Raw genomic sequence first — 24,344 nt, 5'->3', positions numbered from 1 at the left:
TTGGCAGAAGAAAGCGTGAGGGTGTTTCAAAAGCAGAGGTTGCAGTACAGCAGAGGCGGAGCAGACGACGCTATGAGCTGGCAGACGCGATCTGCACCAAGTTCAACTTCACACGCCACGCGACCACGTGCTTTGCACGTGATCGCTGGACTTGCGCGATTTCTCAAGTCTCTCAAGGTCAGTGTGACCTGCCGCAAGTTCTCATGGCTCCCAACAGTAAGTTCTATTGCTCTCCTTGTGGAATCTGACTCCTTTGTGATGTTATCTGACCTTTCTATGTCATATCAATCCCCTTTCTACAACTGATCTCCCGCGATCCAGGACTGATCGAAGACTTGTCTGCTCGCCACAATCTACCTGCCATGGCCAGTGACGCGGAACCTCCTGACACGCTGGACATTACGATGGGCGAGTCGGATGAGGAGGATAGTATCGCTGAGCCCCGTCGTCCACTCATTTCGGATCTCCTTGACTCTCCTGGATCTGCCCAGATCTCCTTGCCTCTCCACTCTGCTTCTCAGACACCCCTCGCGCCCCGCCACACTACCCCATCCCTGGCGGCTCCATTTGCACCATCCAACTCGTCACATGAGCATCTTCACCGCCACGCCTCGCCAAAGGTACAGGCGTCATCTGGATCTGTGGCGCCTGTGGAGGGAAGTCGCGCACTTATTCCTGACCCTCTGGCGCCAGCTTGGGATGAAAGTCGTGGCAGTTTGCCAATCCATAGGCGTGCACTCATCTCAGATTCCACCCCCACTGCGCCCGGTGGAATGTTCGACTTTGACACTCCTGGCATCTCGCCAATCCCTCGACGTGCCCTGTTGGAAGCTACTCCCCTTCCTCCACCAGCTCACACTTTCGACTTTCGCACTCCTGACACCTCCCAACTCCCTCGACGATCGCTCATCGCTGAGCCCCTTGACGCTACACCACGTACATCCATCCACTTCGATAGTCAAGCAAGTACGCCGATGGCGAGGGGCATGCTGGTGGACGAGACACTTGACGCGGAACCAGTGCCGAAACTGCTGGACTTTGACAATAGTCCTCCTGCCACGCCAGGACGACGGCGAGCTCTGGTGATAGACAGCCCTGGCGCGACGCCTGTGCGTAGCCAGGTCCGGTGGCTAAATAGTCCCAGCACTTCGCCTCCAAAGAGGCGGCCTTTGTTGGACGATGTTTTAAGTCCACCACCTCCGCCATCGGCGCCCTCTCACTCGCCAGCTCGCACTTTCGATGACAGCAATTTCCGCCACGATGCACCTGTCATTCACTATATGAAAGGCAGCATCGAGCCAGTCACTGTTACTTCCAGGATGCCAAGTCTGGCAGCACTTCCAGATGAGCTGCCGATCCATCGTCCCACCCATTGGGAACAGGTTCCAGGCTTATTCCCAGATACCACACAGCTGCTGCCAATGGCAGTCCCTGGAGAGACGAATGCCGCTTCTGGCTCACAAGTGGCCCGCCTCGGTAGATCGTTTGCGCAGATCGCAGCAGAGGCAGACAGTTCCAGTGAGTGCATCCCTGGCAACCTTCAGTCTGATGTTGACCTTATTCATAGTGGACGATAACGAAGGTGATAGCTTTGCAGTTAGTCGTCATCGCGCCATGTTGCAGGAGCGCATTGTACGTCTTCAGCATGAGCTCAACCTCACTGAGGATATGCACGTTGCAAACCTCAATGCCAGCTCGACCGTGTTCCAAATGGGGTACATTCTGAGGGACATTCGTGGCGAGGCGTATCGCAGCAACTGAACTAGTGTCTTTGAGCGTTTTGGTGTTAGCAATATATGACCGCTATGTAACAGCTTGTATACCAGTACAAAATGGATACATTCACTTCTGCATCGCTAAGCTCTAAAGCCCATCGCTCCTCCAGTGTACTCTTGAGATGGGCGGACTGCGCTCGCCATCACCAAGGCATGTTGTTGCCAGCAATTGGCCCATCGCCAAAGGACCTGAGTGAAAGCTTCACTGCATGGGAATATCGCTCCGCCAGCAAAGGGCCCACTGCCAAGGGTCAGAGGGTTGGCCATCACCAAGCCGTGTTTTCGCCACCAATTGGCCCTCCGCCATGAGTGCTGGTGAGTGATGGGCCCACCGGCAAAGGTCAGAGGATTGGCGATCACCAGAGCACGTCATCACCACCAATGCACCCGGAAACTGCAGGGCTGTATGTGACAATGGGCCCATTGGTGGCGATGACATATCCTGGTGATCGTCAACCCACTGGCCTTTGGCGGTGGGCCGATTGCTGGCGATAACATGCTCTGGCGTTGGCCAACCCACTGGCTTTTGGCGGTGGGCCGATTGCTGGCGGAAACATGTCCTGGCGATGACCTATCCCATGGGTGCTTGCAGTAAGGCCCTCACTAAGGGTGCTTTGGCGATGGGCCGATTGCTGGCGATAACATGCTCTGGCAATCGTCAACCCTCTAACCTTTGGCAGTGGGCCCATCCTTCAGGTTACACTCTGGGTGATCGGCCCACTGCTCATTCGTCATACTTTGGCGGTGGGCCAATTGCTCAGACAAACATGCTCTGGCCATGGCCAACACTCTGACCTTTGGCGGTGGGCCCATCCGTCATCTCATTCGTCATACTCTGGCGGTGGGCTGATTGCTCAGACAAACATGCTCTGGCCATGGCCAACACTCTGACCTTTGGCGGTGGGCCCATCCGTCATCTTACACTCGTGGCGATGGGCCCACTGCTCATTGATCATACTTTGGCAGTGGGCCCATCGATGGCGATAACATGCTCTGGCGTCAGCCCACCCTCTGACCTGTGGCGGTGGGCCCATTGCTTAACGGTTACAACACTGTAATATGCCCTGCTAGTGGGCCGAGCACTGGGATAAGAACACTAGCGGTGGGCCCACTGCTAGTATCCCACACATGAAAGGTATGGGCCCACTGCTGGTAGAGGTCAACATGGTGACAATGGGCCGACGTCCGCTGGCTGTCCAGTTCATGACAATGTCAGGGTAAATGGGAGTTCAGTTCAGGTAACATGACTGAAAGGTGTGGTATATATATTAATTGCTTGTCAACATACTCCACAGGTCTCGAGAGTGAATCTGAGTGAGACCATGTAGCCAGGCGGATTTAGTGCGAATTTACAATGAAGTTCAACTGGCCAGTCACGTCGAGTCACTGGTGACGTGTCTGGTCACGCCACAGCATCACGCGAATGTCCATCTTCCTAACTTACATCAGTGCTCGCATACACTGCACTCTTAGTAGGAAGATAGAACTCGGCGCCACCGTCGCCCATTCGTTCGTTCTTTCCCCCTGCTCTTCGTGCACATCCTGTACTGACTGTATTCAAGTGTGCTAGCGGCGCTGGTCCTTCACACCCGTACGAACATGCAGGAACAAGAAATGCGGCTCGAGAATCTGGCCGCGGGTGACAGCTTGTTCACGGCGGACGAGAAGACCTCTATCAATGCAGTAATCTCCGGGAATGAGATTAAGGGGAATCGCTGGTTTGGCGACCCACAGACCGCCCATGTGTGGGGATAATCACAATTTGGAATTCAGAACTGTGGAGCTGCAGCTCATTGCTGGTCGCTCTTCACATAAGGTCCGTCGCTGCATGCCTGATGGTTCTGCGGTACGCTACGTCTGCACTCGCGGTCAGAACGGATGCGATTCAGCATCGGCGGTCAGTCTTAATCAGTCTCCACGTACACTAATACTTATAAGGTACATTTATAGAGGTGCTGGTGAGTTTTCACGTTGTCCGACGGCATCGTATGCTCTGATCATAACCCTTGAGAGGCGCCCATGCCACACGTCGATGGGCGCCTTGGATTTGACGGCGCAATTTCCGCTGTGCGTCCATTGTGCTCAAGTGCTGACCTTCAACGTCAACGTTCAACGTTCAACGTTCAATGTTCAATTTGCACTCTAACCTTGTCAGGACATTGGAGTCGATCGTCAGGTGTCTCCTCCCCCCCCCTCCAGGCCGCAGAGTCTCAGCGAGGTTCACCAAACTAGACTCAGCGCTGCGCGCTGCTCACGACATCGACGGTATCAAGCCAGCAGTGGAGATTAGTTTCTTCTGCGGGCTTCGCCGCGGGCCGCTATGCCCAGCGAGGATGCGTGATGCCGTATGTGGAGTACCTGTCCATGATGTGTCTGTTGTTGTCAGTGGATGCTTCTAATCAATAGTCGCAGGGTTTTGCGAGTGACATGCTCTGGGTTAGTCTGTGCATTGCGCCATGCATCGGAGCCCAATGGCAAGGTTAATGCCTCGCGACTGCTTGGTTTGTGCATGCCGGTGACTTCGCCAGTTGGCATAATCAAGATCCATTGGTATTCAACACCTTCTCATCATGGATCATTCACGTAAAGGTATGGCTAACTCGTTGCTTTTTGCGGGCGATGTTGCCTTTCAAACTCGACCTTCTGGGCGAAGCTCTTTGCTGAATAGTGTTAACGTTCTGTCAAGGCCAGATGCTGGAATTTCCGACGGCAGAGTCTTTATGACGTGATGGGTAACATCTACTAGGTATAGAACTCGGGCTCCCCGGGTGCTCCATGTGTCCTCATACAATTGCGCTCGCAAATAGAAGGCTCGTCATGGTAGAACTATGGCCAAAACATCTGCCATCTCCGTCAACTGTTTCTCGCACCTGTCACGCATCCGATCCAGGTGTTGAGATCAGAGACTTCATACTGTGCATCAAGTAGCAGGATGTGTACCTGGATTTCCTGCATAAATGGCTCAACGGGAGGACCATGGCCAACATCAGATCCTCCATGTATTCTGTAGCTGCATACTTGTGCGCATGTGCGGTCATATTGGTGCTCATATTAATTGGGCAGAGGCGGAAGTCTGCTTTACCTCTACCTCCTGGCCCTCCTGCAGATCTGATAATTGGACACCTTCGAAAGTTCTCTTTTGCTCATCAGCATGAACTCTTCCCCGAATGGGCGACTAATTACGGTGAGGATTGGCGCTGTATTGAACTTTCTTTTTTTGATTCTAAGATATCTCATGATAGGAGATATCATCCATTTGCATATCTTAGGCCGCAACATCGTGGTTCTGAATTCTTTGCAAGTAGCTACTGACCTTATGGATAAACGGAGTGGCAAATACAGCGACAGACCTTCATGCACCACCTTAGAGATGTAAGTACACCGCTAGCATTCTTGTCATTGCGTTGCCTTACAGAACATTTAGGATGGGCTATGATGCGAATGTTGCATTCATGGAATACGGCCTGCGGTGGAAGAAACACCGCAAGATTTTCCGAGGATACTTCAATGAGAACGAGAGTCTTACGTATCGTGCGCAGAAGACTCAAGGAGCACACGTACTTTTGAAGGATTTGATGATCTCGCCCCACAAATTCACTACCTTGACACAATGGTACAGTCCTCTTCCCTCGCTGACTCTTCAAGTGCCACGGATCAACTGAATCACTGCAGGTTTGCCATGCAGGCACTTCAGGGTACCCCTGGACAGAAGCTCTTAGCTTGAACTGTTACCATTATAGGTTTAAGCTAAGAGCCTTTTCAGGAATGGTCTGGCCAGGACTACTATACATGGTCCAGGCATTCAAGTGGGACATTGACTGGCCTGGCTGTCCCAAAGCAAGGGATACTTGGGACAGACCTGTGGGACGATAAAGGTAGTCCATGCTGTGCCATCTATTATGGGTGTCCCATGCCATCCCTATTATTTATTGCATATCACTAGGTGACTGGGGTCATTATGGACTATCCAGGGCTGGGAAATCCAGGCTAATAGCCTTGATTGAAGCCCTCTTTCTGGTGATTATTTATACTGCTCTTTCTGAAGCTATATGAGCCTTCTGATAAAGCCATCCAGGGATGGGAAATCCTGGTCAATAGCCTTAATTTCTATCCCCTTTGTAGTGATTATGTATACTACTCCATCCAAAGCTGTATGAGCCTTCTGCTAGAGGTGTAGCATATAGAAAACAGATTGTTTAACATATTGTCAAAAGCTCAGGCCTGAGATGGGAAGAAAGTATCTTTGAATTTAGATTTGCACTTCTGCTGGCAGATGGGTAGAAGGGTTCTTTTATTAGTAAATCAGTCAGGTGAGGACATGACAGTAGTTAATGTTAGCTCAATTACTTAGCAAGTCACTATCAGCTACTTGCAGCTATCATTCACTTTGATGATTAGTATAGTACTATATGTTAATATTTAAATTGCATCAGTAAACTAAAGCATTAGTGGCAGAGATGAAGCAACAATAGTGATTACTACTGAGGATGTCCCTTGAGCTCTCCATCACCTCCTTTGTCATTTCAATCAAAGACACTTTCACTCTTAGCTTATATACAAGCTGTATTCAGAGGTCCTCCCCATTAAATCTGGACAGGCCCATACATCTGAACAGGCTACTTGCGACTTATCAGTATACCTGCTGAGAGGTTCTACAGCACTCTCATATTCAAACCTGGACCAGACCACACAGCTAAATGGGCCATCCATGACTTACCTGTAGGCCTACTGGGAGGTCTGATGCCAGTCTTGATTAAATCTGAATGGACCCATACATCTCCACAGAGCACTCTTAGCTAGCATGAAGAACATTCAGAACATCTTAGAGTTTTGTGACAGCAGACCTGGACTGGCCCATACACCTCTACGGGCCATCCATAACTTGTCTAAAGGATGTCGGGATGTCCTACAGCACTCTGGCAGTAGACCTGGACTGGCCCATACACCTCTATGGGTCATCCATGACCAGCCAGTGGGCATGTCGGGATGTCCTACAGTCCCCTGACAGTAGACCTGGACTGGTCCACACACCTCTATGGGCCACCCATGATCAGCTTGCAGGTCTGTTGGAATGTCCTACAGTGCTATAGCAGTAGACCAGGAATGGCCCACACACCGCTATGGGCTATCCATGACCAGCCTGCAGGCCCGTTGGAATGTCTCACAGTTTTCTTGGAACATCCATATGTGGACCAGCACTGGCACCTGTAAGGTATACCTACGATGCATTGCCAATGATGAAGACCTTTTGTACCAACTTGACCTCCGCAAGAAGAAGCTATGTCAACTTTGCATCACATGGCAAGCGAAGGCTCGCAATATCCCCTGTGAGTGGCTAATAGATGCGTCATGGGGCCCGAGTGAGGCCGACCTATGCGATGCAGCTGTGTTTGAAGTGACTGCACAGTGGGTTGATGCTGACGTGGTGGAGCAGCCAGGTGAGCATCTGGCCAGTGATGATGAAGATGAGGGTAGTGATGTTTCTGATGAGGATGATGGTGATTTACTTGAGGCTGCTGAGCATGTTGCATTTACTGATGCATATCATCCTACTGCGGAAGATCTTCATCTTGACATTGCTGTTCTTGATGACTTTGTTACTGATGATGTTGAACTTCTCCCATCTTCGCCAACTAGAGCAGTGAGTGCTTCACCAAGAAAGCGTAGGATACTTGTATATTAGTTTGCTGCATTATGTCTTTTGTACTGATCAACATATCAGTATAACATTTAAACAACTGATACTATCACTCACCAGCATTTACATGTGCTTTCTTCAGCACCACCCACTCTTCCACAACCCACTCTTGCATCGCACAACGCTCCTTGCGAAGGCGTAACTCCTCCTCCAAACACCGATTCAGCAGAAGCACAGTCTTAATACCATTTCAAACCTTCTCATCACCAAGCCAAGGAGGAACAGGGACAGTGTCCATGTCATCATCCTCAAGCCCAACATCCTCCCATATATCATCATCGACATCGAGCTTAAAAAGTCCTGTTCCCTGAATAGGAAGCAGTGAAATTGCATGTCAAGGGGCTTTGCGCTGCCGTATCATTGTATTGAGCTGCTTGCAAAGGTCGTTGTATGTCTTCACCAGTCTGAGGATGCCTGGCTCGCAGCGTTTGATTGAAGACTCTGTATGCGTAGTCAACTTGTTATCTGCAACATGTCATTAGCGCAAGCAGCGAGAGAGAAATCAGATACATACTGTTGACGGTCTGGCGATACGAATGTTCAAGTCATTCGAGCTCGAACTTCCGCTGGCAGAGACGATCACGAATGTGTTGCTTGATGGCTCGAGCGTTCATGCCAATCCGCAAGAATGCATTGTTCGCTAGCCGAGCCAAACGGGCCCTTTCACCTATGCCCAGAGTGGCCTTCTTGTGTGTGATAGCTTGCTCAATGTTCTGACACTTACTACGAGCCTCCGCGATCTGAAGGTTGAGCTTGTCAATGCTGAAGGGTACATCTGAATCAGCAAGCAGCTTGATCTCAAGCTCACAGAGGGTCTCCTTGTACAAATTGCGAGCCTTCTGCAAAGCCAGAATGGCCTCAACAGCATGCTTGCCCTTGTTCCGAGAACGACCTACGAGAGCAAGAGGAGTTAGAATGCGACACAAATGTACAAAAATAAATCTCACATGGTGCTGGCTTAGTCTGCTCCACAATCTGTGCATTCCACTGAGCGCGCAGTATCTCAGTTGGTACACCACACTGTGCTAACTCCTCGAGCGTGGTATGCTTCTTCGACTGACATTGGTCCCACTTCTTCACAATCCAGTGACCGAGCGCATGCAGTGACACGTCATCAAGGTGCCAGACTTGAGTATCGAGTGTGAACAGCCACTGGTGGTACTGATGAACAATCAGCAACAACATCGGGCCATTACATGAAATGAAAACTTACCCCTGATACCTGCAACGAGGGGATAAGTTTCCTGATTGCACTCCAGAACCTCTCGCAGCCTTCGCCGTTGGTCAAGCTGAACCCAACACACTTCTGTGGATGGTAGATCAGCTGGCACGACCACTGGTGGCCATAGGCGTGGAAGATGGATATGCTGAATATGATGTGATCGATGACATCGGAGAGGAATCCCCATTTCATGCAGCTGTGGTGAAGTTGGCATCCAATATCATACAGAATCCCAACAGTGGTAGTCGAAGGAAGATGGTCGAAAAGGCGACGCAGAAGAGTAAGGGCATAATGTTGCTTCTCGCCCGCAGAGCGCATGTTGACCAGCCAAAGAACTCAGTCATGGTGGCACAGAAGTGCCATGAGACCCGTATCTGCAAAAAACTGAGTGCTCGCCTTCTGGTGCTTCTCGTCAGCAGCCAGAAATGACTCGTTGCAGCCATCGAGCACGGACGTCAGTATTTTCATGCCGCCCTCGAACCCATCCTCCTCGTCGGTCGACTTCTTCTTCGACGCGCGATGCGTATGGTCCCGCGGTCCATGCAGGCCTTCCACATAATTTTCCATTGCCTTGACGTCATCCTCGGGTACAAAGACCGTATCTGGATGTGCACGCGGCCGGTCCCGCTCATCGCCTCTGCCCCTCCTGCACTTCTGAGTAAAGCAGGCATCGAGGCACACAATGACGTCTGGCCTGTTGTGACAATGGACTCAGTGACGGTAAGAATGAATGAAAAAAAAAACTACATACATGTCCTCGGTCTGTTCGGAGAAACTGCCTCCGAAACAGAGCGGGCAGCGGTCCCACAGATACTGACTTGGCCGACTCCGCATGACAGGCGAGCTTGCATGAGGAAGTGATTCTCCATGGAGACAATCAATGTCGTCAGCCGCAGCAGCTGCATCGGAGACCAATGACGGCGATGGTGAACCGCGTGCAGGGCGGTGGTCCGGTGAATCCAGGCCAGGCAAAGGAGGCATGTGTACATGTGGATGAGCCTCCGTACTGTGCCCGACATAGCTTTCAGACTCCTCAACAGCGTCAGACTCCTCAGCACTGTTGCACCCCTCTACGTCACCTGGAAAATATTGTGGGGTGGGCAATTCCTGCCTGAACTCATGCCGCGGTGTGGATGCATGAAGAGTCGAGGCACGTGCATTCTCGATCTTATCTTGGATGAAACGTCGAGTGGAATTCACGAGGCTTGAGTACCAGAGTAGGGCATTGCCAAACCGCCTTCGCAAGGTGTCCTGCAGGAAGCACCTGAGCAAAAAGAACAGAAGGTCAGACGCGTTGACATACACGCATCTGCAGCTTGTAGTTGCAGTCTCCGAGAAATGCCTCCAATGTTGCACAGAATGATGTGGTGTTGGGAGGGAGGCAGACAAAGAGTTGCTGCACAAATTGCAGAAGATTGAGGTCGACAGCGAGCATGGGTGCTTGAGGCATGCAAGAAAACAGTCCGCGAGAGAGCAACTGCAAGGCAGCGGGGGAACAGAGGCAAATATCGAGTGATATGGTTTCTAGTCCTGAATGCAGAAGATCAGCAAATTCACCTAAGGCATCAGGGGAAGTCACTACGCACATTCGAAAAAGACACAAACTACCTTGAGCGACCTCACGGATACACCACCGCACCAGCACTGAGCACTCTGCAGACGCGCGGGATTGCGAAGAGATGCGGAATCGTGGAGAAGTTGAAGGTGTTGGCGCAGCAGCGCCGGTATAGTCTCCGTGGCCCATCTCTGCCATTGGCGCTTCCTCTTCTGTTGCTAACGTGCTTGCCTGAGATGCAGCGGTTCTAGTTCATATGAGGTGAGGATGCTGCTCGTGATCCCCTCGTGCGGGAGCTCTGCGAGGAGGCTGAATGGATCGTCCAGAATAAATTGGTCTGGAGCATGGGGTCCTCGATGCACCACATCGCCCGTCGTGGCAAGATTTTTCCGCGAGGCATGGCCGTGCATGAAAGTCAGGCATCCGGGAAGGGTGAGTAAGGGCTCGGGACCCGGAATGTACAGGCCTCAAGAACACTGCAGTCGTCATCTTCGCGGAACATCTAAGGGTCGCAGGAGATGGACATAAGATTTGGGAGATGTCTCTTCAGCAGAAGGAGTCGCTGCAATGGAGGCCGTCGCGCTGACAGTGTCAGCAGAGTTCATTTTTGCTCTGCGATAATGATTTTTGGGTTGGCGGAAAGACATGGGTGTGAAGAAAATAGGGCTGAAGGTCCTAGCAATGTTCAGAAGAAGTGCAGGGTGTCAGCGCATCTGGGCTCACCAGCAACGAATTCCAGGAGGGCAGGAATGGACTGATGCCATCGGACAGCGTGTACTGATCCAGCGCCCATTGCGAGGGGATCGGGACACTTCCATCGGCTCCGATGCAATCTAAGACAGAAATGGAGTTCGTCAGACATGACAGTTCATCTTCGGATGCAGCATGGCTCTAAGAAAATGAAAGACTTTGCCTCAAAGATCCTAATTGCGAAAGACCTTGCCTCAAAGATTTTAATCGCAGCGGCGCTGTACAATGTTCCACGGTGCACATGCAAGATTATCCGCATCATACACAGTGCAGGTCATAGAGGGCAGTCCAGGTTCTTCCTTACAATTGCACAGGAAGTGTCATCCCATGCTTCAACCGTGCCGCAGTGTCCCCAGGTGTACGCGAAATACTCCGTGTCGTACACACTGTACGATGTAGAGGACGATCGAGGATCATCGAATAGATTGCAGAAAAACAGTTACCGCACCTTCAGAAGTCCTGGAGCACCAAACCGAGAACAAAGATGGGCGGCGTTGATTTGCGATGGCCAGAGCCAGCAGTCAGAGCATCGGAAGTCGAGTCCGTTAGATACGAGGGGTGAAGGCAACAACGCATGGCTAGACGGAGAGAAAATAATAACACAGCTCCGCAGGTTCCAAAGAGCACAGAGAGCACAAGGATTCAGATCTTTGAGGCAATGGCACAGAGCGCAAATGACTTAGTGAGATTTGGCCAAAGAGGTCACATGGGACGTCCCAGCTGGCAACATACCTTACGGAGTCTTAAGGCTCTATGCCCCTTCGCAAAGCCGGCCGAACTTGACCATCTATCTAGAGTCTCCCTCAACCTGAGTCTTCTGATGAATCTGGCCATTTGTGCACCAAGGGATCTCGCAGCCTCTACTTGGTGAGTCGCACTGGCAACCTGCAATGTAGTTCGTGTATGTACATGTATCGGTTCTGCTGTATGCACATGTCGATGTTCTCTATCGCCCCACATCCAACGTGTTACACGCAGTTGGATGGCACACCCTAATGCCATTGACTCATGCATCAGAAACCCAGTTCGTATATGTACTTGTATCGATTCTCATGTATGTACATGTCGACGTTGTCTATCGCTCTGCATCCGACGTGTTACACGCAATTGTATGGTTCGTGCTAATGCCCTTGACTCATGCAGGAGAAACCCACTGTTCAGAAGCTCGACAAAGTCATGCCATAGCCGCAATGAGGCTCCGCACACGAACACATGATTCCGCTCGGGATAGGGCAGTCTCTCTGAAAGGGACTGTCTGGACCATCTAGTGCATATCATATGGTGAGTATCTCCAACCATATTCCAGCGGTAGATTCACCCTAAGACAGGTATATCTAAATTCAAAGAGGACGCGCAATCACAATCGCAACGCGGGCAGCCTACCTGGGGTGACCTGTCACCGAAAGTAAGAGCATGCTCGATCTCCTCCGAACGTGACTGACTCTGACCCAGTGTTCCGAGTTACAGACATTGTTTTTCTGCGCTACGTCCCTTCGTGGAGAAGTCCCAATGGAGGGGCTCCGATTGTGACGATTGGTGAGTGCGTGTGGGATTCGACGCCGCAAACTGAGCTGAATAGTTTGCCCTCATCAGGATCCGGTCCCTTTGGGATGTACCACTGCCACGCTTGCCTCTCATGGCTACAGGGGAGTCTGATCGTGATGATAGGTGAGTATGCATGAGATTCGACGCCACAAGCTGACCTGAATCGACAGGATCCTAACTCGTTGTGGTGTATCGCTGTCATGGGTGTACCTCATCGCTACAATCACCGCATTCCTCGCAATTTCTCACGCGAGGAATGGAAGTCCGGCGCTGCTGCCATTCCACGTGGAAACCTCACGCTTGAGCCCTACAAATTGTCGCTGCTCGACTGACTTGGTGGGATGCACCATCATGCCTCCAAAGAAGAAGGCCCCTCCTGAGCCTGATCCTGACATCGACACGCCTTGCCGCACTCGCTCTAGCACCAAGACATCTCACAATGATTCGACCTCAGCTGCTCATGAAGAGCTACCTGCGCGGAAGAACACTAGAGGTGTGGCGCGCCTCCGTGGCAATCCCAACACAGCAGTCGGCGATGGTCCTACACCGGTGAAAGCAAAGGTTCGTCCCTCTCTCACCACCTGTATTCAACTACTCACGTCTCGCTGCAGCGCGCAGGGCCCACCAAGGCGCGACCTCCAGCGGTTACTGAGGTGACGGAAAGTGGAGCGGATGCTGAGAGTCAGAATATTGGACAGGACAGCCGCGTCCTGCCCAGCAAGGTTGGTACATCATGTTTTCCACCATGGCATGATGCTGACATCTTCTGCACAGCATAAGAAAGTGGTGCTGGCAGACGATTTGACTGATGCTGGAGAACATGATGCTGGTGCTGATGGCGAGACCGTTATTGACGGCAAGGAGATTACCCCGCAGCCTGCCAAGGTTCGTCATTCTTCTGCATAGCTCTGTTCTGTATTTTTGTGTCAACTTTGAATGTGTAGCGCACGAAAGCGAGGCGGGCACAGGGTTCGTCAAACACCCCTGCAAAACCCCAACCCTCGGTCGAGAAGAAGGTGAGGCCTTTCATGAAGTGTCTTCACATCACCTAACACGACCTTGTAGGACAAGGGCAAGAGAATTGCGACGATTGCTCCAAAGGTAGCAACTGGCACCCATGCAGAGCAGGAAGCGGCGGAAGACCCCGAGCATGGCTATGAAGCGGATGGGGATGACGTCGAAGGCAATGTGGACGCTCGACTTGCCCACACCATATCGAAGCCAACCTCACATGTGGCGGGCGCACGCAACCAGGGGCAACCGTCAGACAGTAGACTTTGTCCTGCCACACGCGATCATGACGCGGATGAAGATGCCGACGATTTGCAGGTGGCTAGCGATGGAGAAGGCGACGATGGAGAGGGCGGCAGCAGAGAAGGTGACGACGGAGAGGGTGATGATGATATGGAGGGAATTGAACACACTCAAGCCATGATTGCTGGTGTCAAGGCAGATCGCGCCGACGAGGAGGATTTATCACATCTATTTGACAAGGACGAAGCATCCGACCTTGAAGACAGCAAAGTCGATGCTGGCATGCCAATGCCCATCGCTGATGACAAGGGCAAAGCCTTATGTCCGTTCTCTTTTTTTTCTCTCACAATCTTGCCACTTACTGTCATGCAGATGTGTCATTGTCGCCAGCATCCGGAAGCAGTTACAGTGAGATGAAGGCTTTGCAATGCCAGCAGAGGCAGAGAGGAATGAAGAAAGCCTTGGACACAGAGGAGGAGGATCTTGAGATTGATGAAGAATTACAGGACGACGTGTCCTCAGACATGGGTATACCATCCGCACCCCCCAAGCGTGTCATACGTGGGCAACGGCCGACTGGTGATGATGACACGTCCGGGAATGAGAGTGATGAATTTGGTGAACGTCTCAATGGCGACTGGCCTAAAACAAGCAGTCCTTTCCCGAGGAAGGTGAAGAAAGAGGCGGTTGAGCTCGGTGCACGTGTAATAGAGGCGGCAGAGAACATCGCGCAAAGGTATGGCAAAAGTCCGCGCGATGTCCTCGTCCATGCGGGCCTTGGCTTCAAGGCATCTCGTGCAGTCAATCGGGCAAACATGTTTCACTCCTGGTACTCACATCATCATCCTAAACTGGCTGGCAGTGTGTACCGTTTAGCTGATGAACATTCTGCTGTGCTGACGAGTCATTAGTGAGCAAGTCGGAGTACAACAAGCAGGGTGATGTGGCCTATCGGCAACTGTTCGAAGGCGTCACTGACGATGACGAGGAGAGCCGCACGCTATTATTGAAGCCGATACTTCAGTGGTATGAATCGTCGCAGAAGGGTGACATCGGTGGATCGAGGAGTATGAAGTCGACAATGGTGCACATGCAGAATGCCAAGGATCAGTTTACAACTTTGGTAAGTCATTGTCCTCTTCTTGACTGAGCTTGTGCTCATGACGTTGATGTAGGCTGCTGCATACCGCAACCTCGAGGATATGGAGGTTATTGGTGCCATCTTGTACCTAGGGTTGGACCTTGCAGCTCGTCAGGTCTCGACCTTGTTCGGAGGTTCCAAGGCTGTGAAGGATCTCATTGATGCGAACGAGGTAGACGTTCGCGAGATAATAGATGATCTCACGACCGCGATAAAGTGCGATCTTCTCTGGCTTCAGTTATTCCCAAACTCATGTTATGCCCAGGGCCATGCGATTGGAAAAGAAGGGTTTCAAGTTTGCTGCACACAGGTCCAAGTTCCTGCAGAAGGGCAGTGGTGTCGATCCCAACCCGGGAGAGCTGATACGCGATCGCAACCGCCGTGTATTCACAATGATGATGGCGAAAGCGCTGAGTAAGTGTATCATGTCACTCTCAGTAAAAACCGGAAGTCAGTTAAAGTCTGGTGTTGTCGGGTTGAAGTCAATGGGATTCAAAATTTTGGCACCATGGTCAGGTAAAGTCCATAGAAGTCTGTTTACAGTCACCAAACTCATCATGCCAAGAAATTATGTGATCAAATGCCATCAAATTCTAGTCTGTAAAAGTCAGACACTGCAGTTAATTCTCTCAGAATACACGGCATTCTGGAGCTTATATGTTGCTTTTTTGCACTGAGGGGTTGGAACATAACTGTACAGACATGGTCTAAACTATATGAGGTCATGCACTATAAGAAAACCATTAGAGTAGTCACAAGTAGTCATTAATAGTCAAATTTGCCAAAATTTTGAAGCTGGCTGACTACATTTTGACTTCCGGTTTTTACTGAGTGTCACTCTGATTGTGCACTTGCTGATGCTGTGCAGATAAATATGATGACATGCCACCCAAGCGAATCCAGTGGGCACAATGGTTGAATATGGGATATCGCCTCCAACTGTGCATCGTCAACTGGCCGGATGGGATTACGTCACCGGGGCCCGACTTCACATACAAGAGCCTCCAAGCCGCGGACCTCGCCGCAATCGTTGATCCATATATCAGAAGGGTGAAAGATCCGGACAGCACTGACATGGTTGTTGATATCATACCTTGGAGTGATAGTCAGTACAAGCCTCGATGGTGTGTGCATTTCGGACTGACATCCCTGTGCTTAGATTCCATTGCATTGCCAGATGGCCACCGGGATAAGGCGAGTGTTGCTCTGGTGCAGAGCATGAAGGGCAGGAAGCTGCGGGTCCTACGCGACTCTCCGGACTATCTCAAGGCTCTTGCACCTGCCATCAAACATCGCAGGCCCTCGAAGCGTGCATTTGAGCCGGTCGATCTGAGCAACTTGGATGAGCACCTCGAGGACGGATTGTCTGCAGATGAAGATGTCTCCCATCGTCCTGCACCTCGGCACGTCGCCGAACAGCGCGCTGTCTCATGAGACACATCTTCTCACCCGATCGACAGCTCTCGTGCTCCTCCCCTTCGTAAGAATGCTCGTGAACCCCACTCTTCACGTCAAGTACATCGCGATGACGACCGTGATGATGCATGGCCCGAGCACCCGCTGAACTATGACGCTGACGTCTCTCATCACGCTGGCCCAACTGCACCTGTTCCCCAGTCATCTCGTCTGTCATCGCACAACGCACTGCCCACACGGCGCCCGCTGTCGCGTGAGCAGCCCATGCCTCCTCATCGCATGCAAGCCGGTGTGCTCATCGGGCCCGCTGGTCCTCATGGTGCCCCGCCTGCACCCTCTCGTCTTCCCCCTCCATCTCATGCTCTTCCTGCATCTCGTCCTCTCACCATGCATCCTGCTCCGGGCAGCCGTCAGCTGTCAAACCCCATGCAGCCCCGCCCTGCTCCCCCGATGTGCTCAACTGGACGTGGTCAAGGCAACGTCGCGCAGACATTGCGGTCATATGGGATGCATGTGGTGAGACAGGTCGATAATGCTGTCGCGGGTCCAAGCTGTTACATGGACGTGCCACGCCGCAATTTCAACACCGACTATGGTGACTTCGACATGGGTGAGTGTGACAAATATGACGATTACGACGATGGCGTAGATGGTCAATATGACGAGGATGCTTACTACGATCGCCAGTATTAGTGTACTTTGTTAGCATACATTGTTAGCAATGATTGAATCATTTCTTGGAGATATCTAATACTTGGGTAAGGCAAGTCATATATTCTGTCAGAGTTATTGACATGTATTTGGTCTCATTTGTGGTGCATCCACTGTGTTCTTCAGGCCAATTGTGGATGGCCCCGTAGAGGCCTACGGGCCAGTCCAGGTCTACTGCCAGACCACTGTGGAACATCCCAACATCCTTCAGACAAGTTATGGATGGCCCGTAGAGGTGTACGGGCCAGTCCAGGTCTACTGCCAGAGGGCTGTAGGACATCCCGACACGCCCGCTGGCTGGTCATGGATGGCCCGTAGAGGTGTACGGGCCAGTCCAGGTCTACTGCCAGAGGACTGTAGGACATCCCGACATGCCCACTGGCTGGTCATGGATGGCGCGTAGAGGTGTACGGGCCAGCCCAAGAGGCATTCAGGCCAGCCCAGGTCTACTGGTAACTTAGCCAACTTTTGGGTCTTAAATAAGACGATGAGGGCATAAGACCTCTAAGCTATATTCTTTCAAGGTCTCAAAATCTTTTTTATTGAAAAGTATTCACCATTATTAAGAATTTTGAGAAGACAAGTTTGGGTAAGTTCAAAAAGAAAAAGTTATCTTTTGCTAATGGCTGCTGCAAGTGGACTGTAGGACATCCTGACACGTCTGCAGGTTGGTCATGGGTGGCCTATAGAGGTATACGACCAGTCCAGGTCTACTGCCAGAGAACTGTAGAATGTCCCGACATGCCCGCAGGCTGGCCATGAGTGGCCCATAGAGGTGTACAGGCCAGTCCAGGTCTACTGTCAGAGGACTGTAGGACATCCCGACATCCTTCAGACAAGTTATGGATGGCCCGTAGAGGCATACGGGCCAGTCTAGGTCTACTGCCAGAGGACCGTAGGACATCCCGACACACCCACAGGCTGGTCATGGATGGCCCATAGAGGTGTACAGGTCAGTCCAGGTCTACTGCCAGAGGACTGTAGGACATCCCGACATGTCTGCTGGCTGGTCATGGATGGCCCATAGAGGTGTACGGGCCAGTCCAGGTCTACTGCCAGAGGACTGTAGGACATCCCAACATGCCCACTGACTGGTCATGGATGGCCCGTAGAGGTGTACGGGCCAGTCCAGGTCTACTGCCAGAGTGCTGTAGGACATCCTGACATCCTTCAGACAAGTTATGGATAATTAAGGATGGCCCGTAGAGGTGTATGGGCCAGTCCAGGTCAGCTATCAGAGGGCTGTAGATATTCTGACGATGTTTAGGCAAGTCATGAATGACTTATGGAGAGATATAGGTCAGTTCAGGTTCAATCAAGTGAGCTGCAGAGCAGTGATGTCAGTTATGAAAGATAATCTTTTCTATCAATAAGTAGCAAATTTTCATGAGAATTGCTACTTTTAAGTAGACTTATCTGTAGGTGCATAGATTAACTCAGGATAATCTTAATATAATCTTCCAGATAATCTGAGGATAATCTTCTGGATAATCTGAGAATAATCTGAAGATTAGCAATAAAATACAATTTTAACTTTGACACTAGCCAGGATTGAACCCTGGACCTTAGGTTGATTTTATAGAATATAATTCCAAGTAACACTTTAGACCACTTGACCATTAGGCCACACATCACAACTATCTTATATTAAATTAGACATCTTTTTCTTGAAAAAGACTTAGCCAAATTCTGTCTATTAGAAAAGAGTAAGTAAAAGACACTTGACTTTTATCATAGATAGACAAGACTTATAAACAAACATTACTCTGAGTCTTATAGTCTTTTCTAATGCTTGCAGCCTTCATATAATGTAGTACAATATGTAATTAATAGAATATATGTTTCTACAGTTACTTCAGCAAAACAGAACTTTGCTATACAATTAGAAGATAGCTATAAGGATCTTGGATATATAAGTGCTCAGTCTATAATATAATAGACTCTAAAGTATAAGCCTAAAATGAACAAATAAAATACTGTCTCTCAATAACTTGTTATATATTATAGATGACTATATTAAGATACTCTATAGTACTGCATGATAGTTTACAAAAACTGTAAGCTGTAGAACAAGACTATAATAAGATGCAGAGTACTGTTTGTCTATAAGTCTTGTCTATCTATGATAAAAGTCAAGTGTCTTTTACTTACTCTTTTTTAATAGACAGAATTTGGCTAAGTCTTTTTCAAGAAAAAGATGTCTAATTTAATATAAGATAGTTGTGATGTGTGGCCTAATGGTCAAGTGGTCTAAAGTGTTACTTGGAATTATATTCTATAAAATCAACCTAAGGTCCAGGGTTCAATGCTGGCTGGTGTCAAAGTTAAAATTGTATTTTATTGCTAATCTTCAGATTATTCTCAGATTATCCAGAAGATTATCTGAAAGATTATCTGAAAGATTATATTACGAGTATCCTGAGTTAATCTATGCACCTACAAATAAATCTACTTAAAAGTAGCAATTTTTATGAAAATTTGCTACTTATTGATAGAAAAGATTATCTTTCATAACTGACAAAGATGTGCAGAGATCTGAATAGATATACAGATAGGTCAGGAATGTCTAATGAGGATAAGTATGGAACAGTTCAGATCCAATGTGAGAGGATTGTAGAACATTCTAAGGACCCTGCAGGCAAGTTTGGAAGAAATATAAATGTGGCCTGTAGTGGTGCATGAACCAGCCAATATCTTAATTTCTCCTCATGCATTTACAAATATTGCTGGCCAGTCTATATCTCATTCATGTAGCCTACAAGCATGGGCATTTAGGATGCTATTGCTGACCATGGCAGCAATATGATTTCTTCTACAGATTAATGTAAGCAAAGAAAGTGACCATAATGACTCATGAAAGACTGCTTGCTCTCAGTATAAAACAGAATAAAACAGGTTGCTTTATGGTAAGGACAGTAGTAACTAAGTTGTGTAATGTGTCTATAGCTTGTACATAAACTGAGAGTAAATGAGTTTTTAACCAAAATGACAAAGAGGGTGATGGATAGTTGATGTGACATTGTCAGTGCTGAGAGCCCTTAGCTATTGTACCAACCATCAGGATTTACTAATAAAAGGAGCCTTCTACCTGTCTACCAGCCAAATTCTCACCTGGAGTCTGAGCTTTGACAGTATGTTAAAGAATCTGTGTTCTATACTCTATGCCTTTAGCAAAAGGCTCATATAGCTTCAGAAAGAGCAGTATAAATAATCACCAGAAAGAGGGCTTCAATCAAGGCTATTAGCCTGGATTTCCCAGCCCTGGATGGTCCATAATGACCCAGTCACCTAGTGATATGCAATAAATAATAGGGATGGCATGGGACACCCATAATAGATGGCACAGCATGGACTACCTTTATCGTCCCACAGGTCTGTCCCAAGTATCCCTTGCTTTGGGACAGCCAGGCCAGTCAATGTCCCACTTGAATGCCTGGACCATGTATAGTAGTCCTGGCCAGACCATTCCTGAAAAGGCTCTTAGCTTAAACCTATAATGGTAACAGTTCAAGCTAAGAGCTTCTGTCCAGGGGTACCCTGAAGTGATGCAGGGTGTCTTGGAGATCATCAGGAACTTGGGATAGCTCCATAGGCTCCATATGGTAGCGGACGGAGCCCCGGAGTGATGGAAATCCCCCCCATCATACGGAGCAGGCCGTCTCCGTGCCGTGCCGGATGGAGATCACATCTCTGCATGGAGCTGGATGGAGACAGCACGTGGCTCGTGGGACATACTCGTGAGCACCAGGGACAGGCTCGAGTTGTTGGATATTCTCAGAAAATACTCATAGAGCATGTAGGAAGAGATATCAATGCTGTCTAGATACATCTGCTTGCTTGGGGCCTTTAGCTCTCTCTGTCTGTAGCTGGCATCTCCATGCGGAGGTACAATCTCCATCCAGCTCCGGATGGAGCCGAGGAGATCTATCCTCCATCCGGAGGAATCCCGATTCCCTGATGATAGCGTACGGCCATCAGGTGCATTCTGATGACGACATCTACGTCAAACTCACAGCAGGTGCGCTGCATGGTATTGACGAGGCGAAACTTGGTGTCTCGCTGGTCGACTTTTTCCCCTTCCGTGCGTCTTGCGTCCGCCCATTCCATGTAGTATGACAGGACTGATCGTGACCCTAGTGGTCCATCTCCCCCATTGGCTACCCGGATGTTCGTTTCTCACTGCCGCGGCACGTCGTTGGGGCCCTGTTACACGGGAAATGCACGACTACCCATTCAACGACGTGTTGAAACAGATGGTACTCATCACTATATATGCTCGTCTGAACTTCAAATACTCTAGCCCGCAGGATGCGGACATCGCTCGTCCATCGTTTCTATCTTCATATCTGGAGAGATACAAGACGGAAGGTGCGAAAGATTACGATTTGGATGACCTCAAAGGCGCGGCTGGCACCATCCTCACTGGTGAGTCCTCCGATCATGTTGCGCGGTCATACATTATCTGACCCTCGAGTCAGCTGGTGCCGGTGGGAATCTCGTTCATTCACTGATATTTCTCTTTACTGAACCCACTTCAGACATGGTCCCTCATCCAAACCTTCTACTTCTGCATGCTCCTGTTCCCAGAGGTGCAGCGCAAAGCGCAGGCGGAAATTGACCAAGTGATAGGTCCCGATAGACTACCGGATTTCAGCGACCGCGATGCGCTGCCTTTCGTAGAGTGCATCTTACAAGAGACTATGAGGTACGTTGCTACTCGCATCCGTGCGAGAGCACCCAGTGACCCGTCATGTGTCTCAGATGGCATCCTGCGACCCCTCATGGTTAGTGCCATTGTCGTGGGGTCGAGTTGATCGACAGTTTGCTTATCTTCCACATCTGGGCATCGCGCACATGTCTGTTGACGATGATATATACAATGGGATGTTCATCCCGAAGGGTTCGATCGTAATCCCCAATGTCATGTAAGTGCAACCGTCGCTGGTGTGAAATGTTTTTCCGGGCCTGAGCATTGTTTGTCTGTGCTCCAGGGCCATGAGTCGTGACGAGACGATGTACAAGGATGCAGAGGCCTTCTATCCCGAGCGCTTTCTCCCCGCACCTGCAGGTCCCGGCGAGCCGTATCTTGGCGCCGTCTTTGGGTTCGGTCGGCGGTATGTATCCACATCTCCTGAAAGTACTACAGATAGGTCGCTTTACTTACGCCGTCCTTACAGAATTTGCCCTGGAAGGTACTTCGCAGACAATGGCGCGTGGATCGTCGTCGCGACTGTTCTCGCGACCTTCGATATTTGTAAGGCTGTCGCCAAGGATGGGAGGGCCATTGAGCCGGACGTGGCATTCACGACGGAGGGGCTGGCAAGGTATGCATCCCAGGAACTCGGAGGCGACATGGCGATTCACTGATATGGTATGGTCACTTTCGCAGCCGTCCAAAACCGTTTGAATGTGTGTTTCGACCTCGCTCGGAGATGGCGAAGAAGCTGATCATGCAAACCGCGAATTTGGGTGAGGATTAATCTTACACTGATAACGCTGTGAGCTTCCCAATTTGCACGAATCGTTCACGGGAGAGAATGTATATATATTGTGCCGTACTCAAATATGTGAGAATGACATATGAGGCTCGATAGAAATGCTGTAAGGAAGCATGTTTGTATTACACAGTGAAGTTGGAGGGCCGAAGATCGTCGGCCAGCTAATTGAAGCTATGTCATATAACCGGAATTCGAAGTTGAAGTCCACGCCAAGGACGGTGTTAACAGAAAGCCTGCGACAGGGTAGGATAGAGTCCACCAATGTCCGATCCTCGCTATCCCAGCGATGTCAGTATATACTAACTTGCGGACGTCCGGCGCTTTAGTTTTGGGCGAATAATCGAAGGAATGACAGAGTCGGAGAAGAACATAAGAACGCACCAACTAGTAAGCTATCAGCTCCAAGATACTCTCGACATTGAGGGACCCCAGAGGTACCCTGGTATGACCTAGCACCTTGCGAGGGTACTGACTCGGAGGGAAAAAGAAGAAAGAGGAGAAGAATACCTCTTATGGCTGCATCATCCAAATACCTGTGGTAACTTTATTTTGGTGTAGCGATGAGAAGTGCAGTTAACTGAGCACCACAATTGTATAGCTACGTATATACGTCCGGTTCCGTAAGAATAAACTGCGTTTGTCGACTGGATGTGCGGGCATCTTGATATCACGTGGGCGCGTCACCTGGATCTGAGATTCCGGTTGTGGCCGGTCAGCTCGCTGTCGATACTCCATCGTCCAGCTCTTCATAAGTTATATCTGCCCTGTCAATACGCTTGCGCTTCGGCTTACGTCTAGTCGTTCAAACATACGTGAATGTCCATGAAGCGAAGACCGGAAGAGTCCTGTCCTGGCACCAACCCTCTTCGTCTTGTCGACACCAGCTTCCTTCGCCGTGACATTGCACTCGCACCTGTTGCCGATACACGACACACAAGGATCGTGATCAGGTTGTCTATTGTACCGAGAACTTAGGATAGATAGAAGGGATAGGTCTAGTGGCAGAGGAAAGATCGGACAAGGCGACGATGAAAAGGAAGTCCTCGTCAGTTATCCCTCTCAATATTACATCGAGGTTGTTTCCGTGGTGGCGCTTTCATTGATGGTGTGTCTCGTTGTGCGTGTTTTCCTGATGTCTCGTTCGCGGTTCTCGATGACCCGCCTTTCGTTTACATGGCATCTGGTTCAGAGGGTGAAGAGGAAGATGCCGAGCGGATGCGCTGACACGTCGCAGAACGTGAAGTGTAAATTGCAACGGAAACTCATCAGCGTGTTCCCTGGAGATCTATTGCATGTCTTTGGACAAGGGGCATCTATTTTCCATGCCTGCTCGTCATCGTCGTTTCTTGCCATGCGATGGTTCGTGTATCTCCTGTTCAGCATGACAAGATATGAGTGTCGACACTGGCTCGCACAGCGCTGTTTCGTTTAACATGTTATGAGTTTCGGTTCGGGTGCGGAGATCCTGTTCAGCTGGAGCTCTTAGCGTTGTGCGATCCGATTGCCTGCAAGTTCAGGATGGACCCGCGTTCGGCGCGGAGCTCTTGTCTAGCAGATGGGTCAGACGCTCTTAGGGTTTGAGTGTCGTCTGCTTGACTGCGGAGTAGTGCGGGACATAGATCTCCGCGGATTGTGCGTGCTCTAGGGTCTTGACGTCTTCGAGCTTTCTAGACGATATCTCTTTTCTCAGATGTTTGATACTAGCATGATCTATATTGAACGTGGCGAAAGTAGAAGAGCAGCATCAGGAACGTGACATTCACGTCGCAAAAATACTTC

The 24,344-nt window shown here is 49.9% G+C and overlaps 6 protein-coding genes across 6 annotated transcripts; 5 read left to right on the top strand and 1 right to left on the bottom strand.

Annotated features, from left to right (window-relative positions):
- Window positions 1–203: 203 nt before the first annotated feature.
- SCP_0606990 (hypothetical protein) lies at window positions 204–1,761 on the top strand (the record flags this gene model as incomplete). The annotated part of the gene is made up of 3 exons (XM_027759831.1): window positions 204–216; window positions 322–1,518; window positions 1,568–1,761. 3 exons carry the CDS (start codon window positions 204–206, stop codon window positions 1,759–1,761), a joined length of 1,404 nt encoding a protein of 467 aa, XP_027615632.1.
- A 6,257-nt stretch (window positions 1,762–8,018) lies between these two features.
- On the bottom strand, window positions 8,019–10,130 carry SCP_0606980 (hypothetical protein; the record flags this gene model as incomplete). Its single annotated transcript, XM_027759830.1, has 6 exons — window positions 8,019–8,365; window positions 8,421–8,634; window positions 8,687–8,891; window positions 9,150–9,389; window positions 9,447–9,946; window positions 9,999–10,130. 6 exons carry the CDS (start codon window positions 10,128–10,130, stop codon window positions 8,019–8,021), a joined length of 1,638 nt encoding a protein of 545 aa, XP_027615631.1.
- Window positions 10,131–12,636: 2,506 nt separating this feature from the next.
- SCP_0606970 (hypothetical protein) lies at window positions 12,637–15,460 on the top strand (the record flags this gene model as incomplete). The annotated part of the gene is made up of 11 exons (XM_027759829.1): window positions 12,637–12,668; window positions 12,716–13,106; window positions 13,157–13,267; window positions 13,320–13,430; window positions 13,490–13,561; window positions 13,611–14,121; window positions 14,172–14,660; window positions 14,711–14,922; window positions 14,975–15,156; window positions 15,206–15,354; window positions 15,423–15,460. The coding sequence occupies 11 exons, from the start codon at window positions 12,637–12,639 to the stop codon at window positions 15,458–15,460; spliced, it is 2,298 nt and encodes a 765-aa protein (XP_027615630.1).
- A 401-nt stretch (window positions 15,461–15,861) lies between these two features.
- Window positions 15,862–16,374, top strand: SCP_0606960 (hypothetical protein; the record flags this gene model as incomplete). The annotated part of the gene is made up of 2 exons (XM_027759828.1): window positions 15,862–16,045; window positions 16,100–16,374. 2 exons carry the CDS (start codon window positions 15,862–15,864, stop codon window positions 16,372–16,374), a joined length of 459 nt encoding a protein of 152 aa, XP_027615629.1.
- Window positions 16,375–16,620: 246 nt separating this feature from the next.
- Window positions 16,621–17,049, top strand: SCP_0606950 (hypothetical protein; the record flags this gene model as incomplete). Its single annotated transcript, XM_027759827.1, has 1 exon — window positions 16,621–17,049. One exon carries the CDS (start codon window positions 16,621–16,623, stop codon window positions 17,047–17,049), a length of 429 nt encoding a protein of 142 aa, XP_027615628.1.
- A 3,975-nt stretch (window positions 17,050–21,024) lies between these two features.
- On the top strand, window positions 21,025–22,547 carry SCP_0606940 (O-methylsterigmatocystin oxidoreductase; the record flags this gene model as incomplete). The annotated part of the gene is made up of 8 exons (XM_027759826.1): window positions 21,025–21,148; window positions 21,205–21,492; window positions 21,546–21,554; window positions 21,655–21,792; window positions 21,857–21,992; window positions 22,059–22,181; window positions 22,245–22,391; window positions 22,457–22,547. The coding sequence occupies 8 exons, from the start codon at window positions 21,025–21,027 to the stop codon at window positions 22,545–22,547; spliced, it is 1,056 nt and encodes a 351-aa protein (XP_027615627.1).
- Between the last annotated feature and the right edge of the window lie 1,797 nt (window positions 22,548–24,344).

The sequence above is a fragment of the Sparassis crispa genome, assembly GCF_003851025.1.
Source record: "Sparassis crispa DNA, contig_000005F, whole genome shotgun sequence".
NCBI classification, from domain to species: Eukaryota; Fungi; Basidiomycota; class Agaricomycetes; order Polyporales; family Sparassidaceae; genus Sparassis; species Sparassis crispa.
Note: the sequence above shows the minus strand (reverse complement) of the source record. Positions and strands in the feature narration are given on the sequence as shown.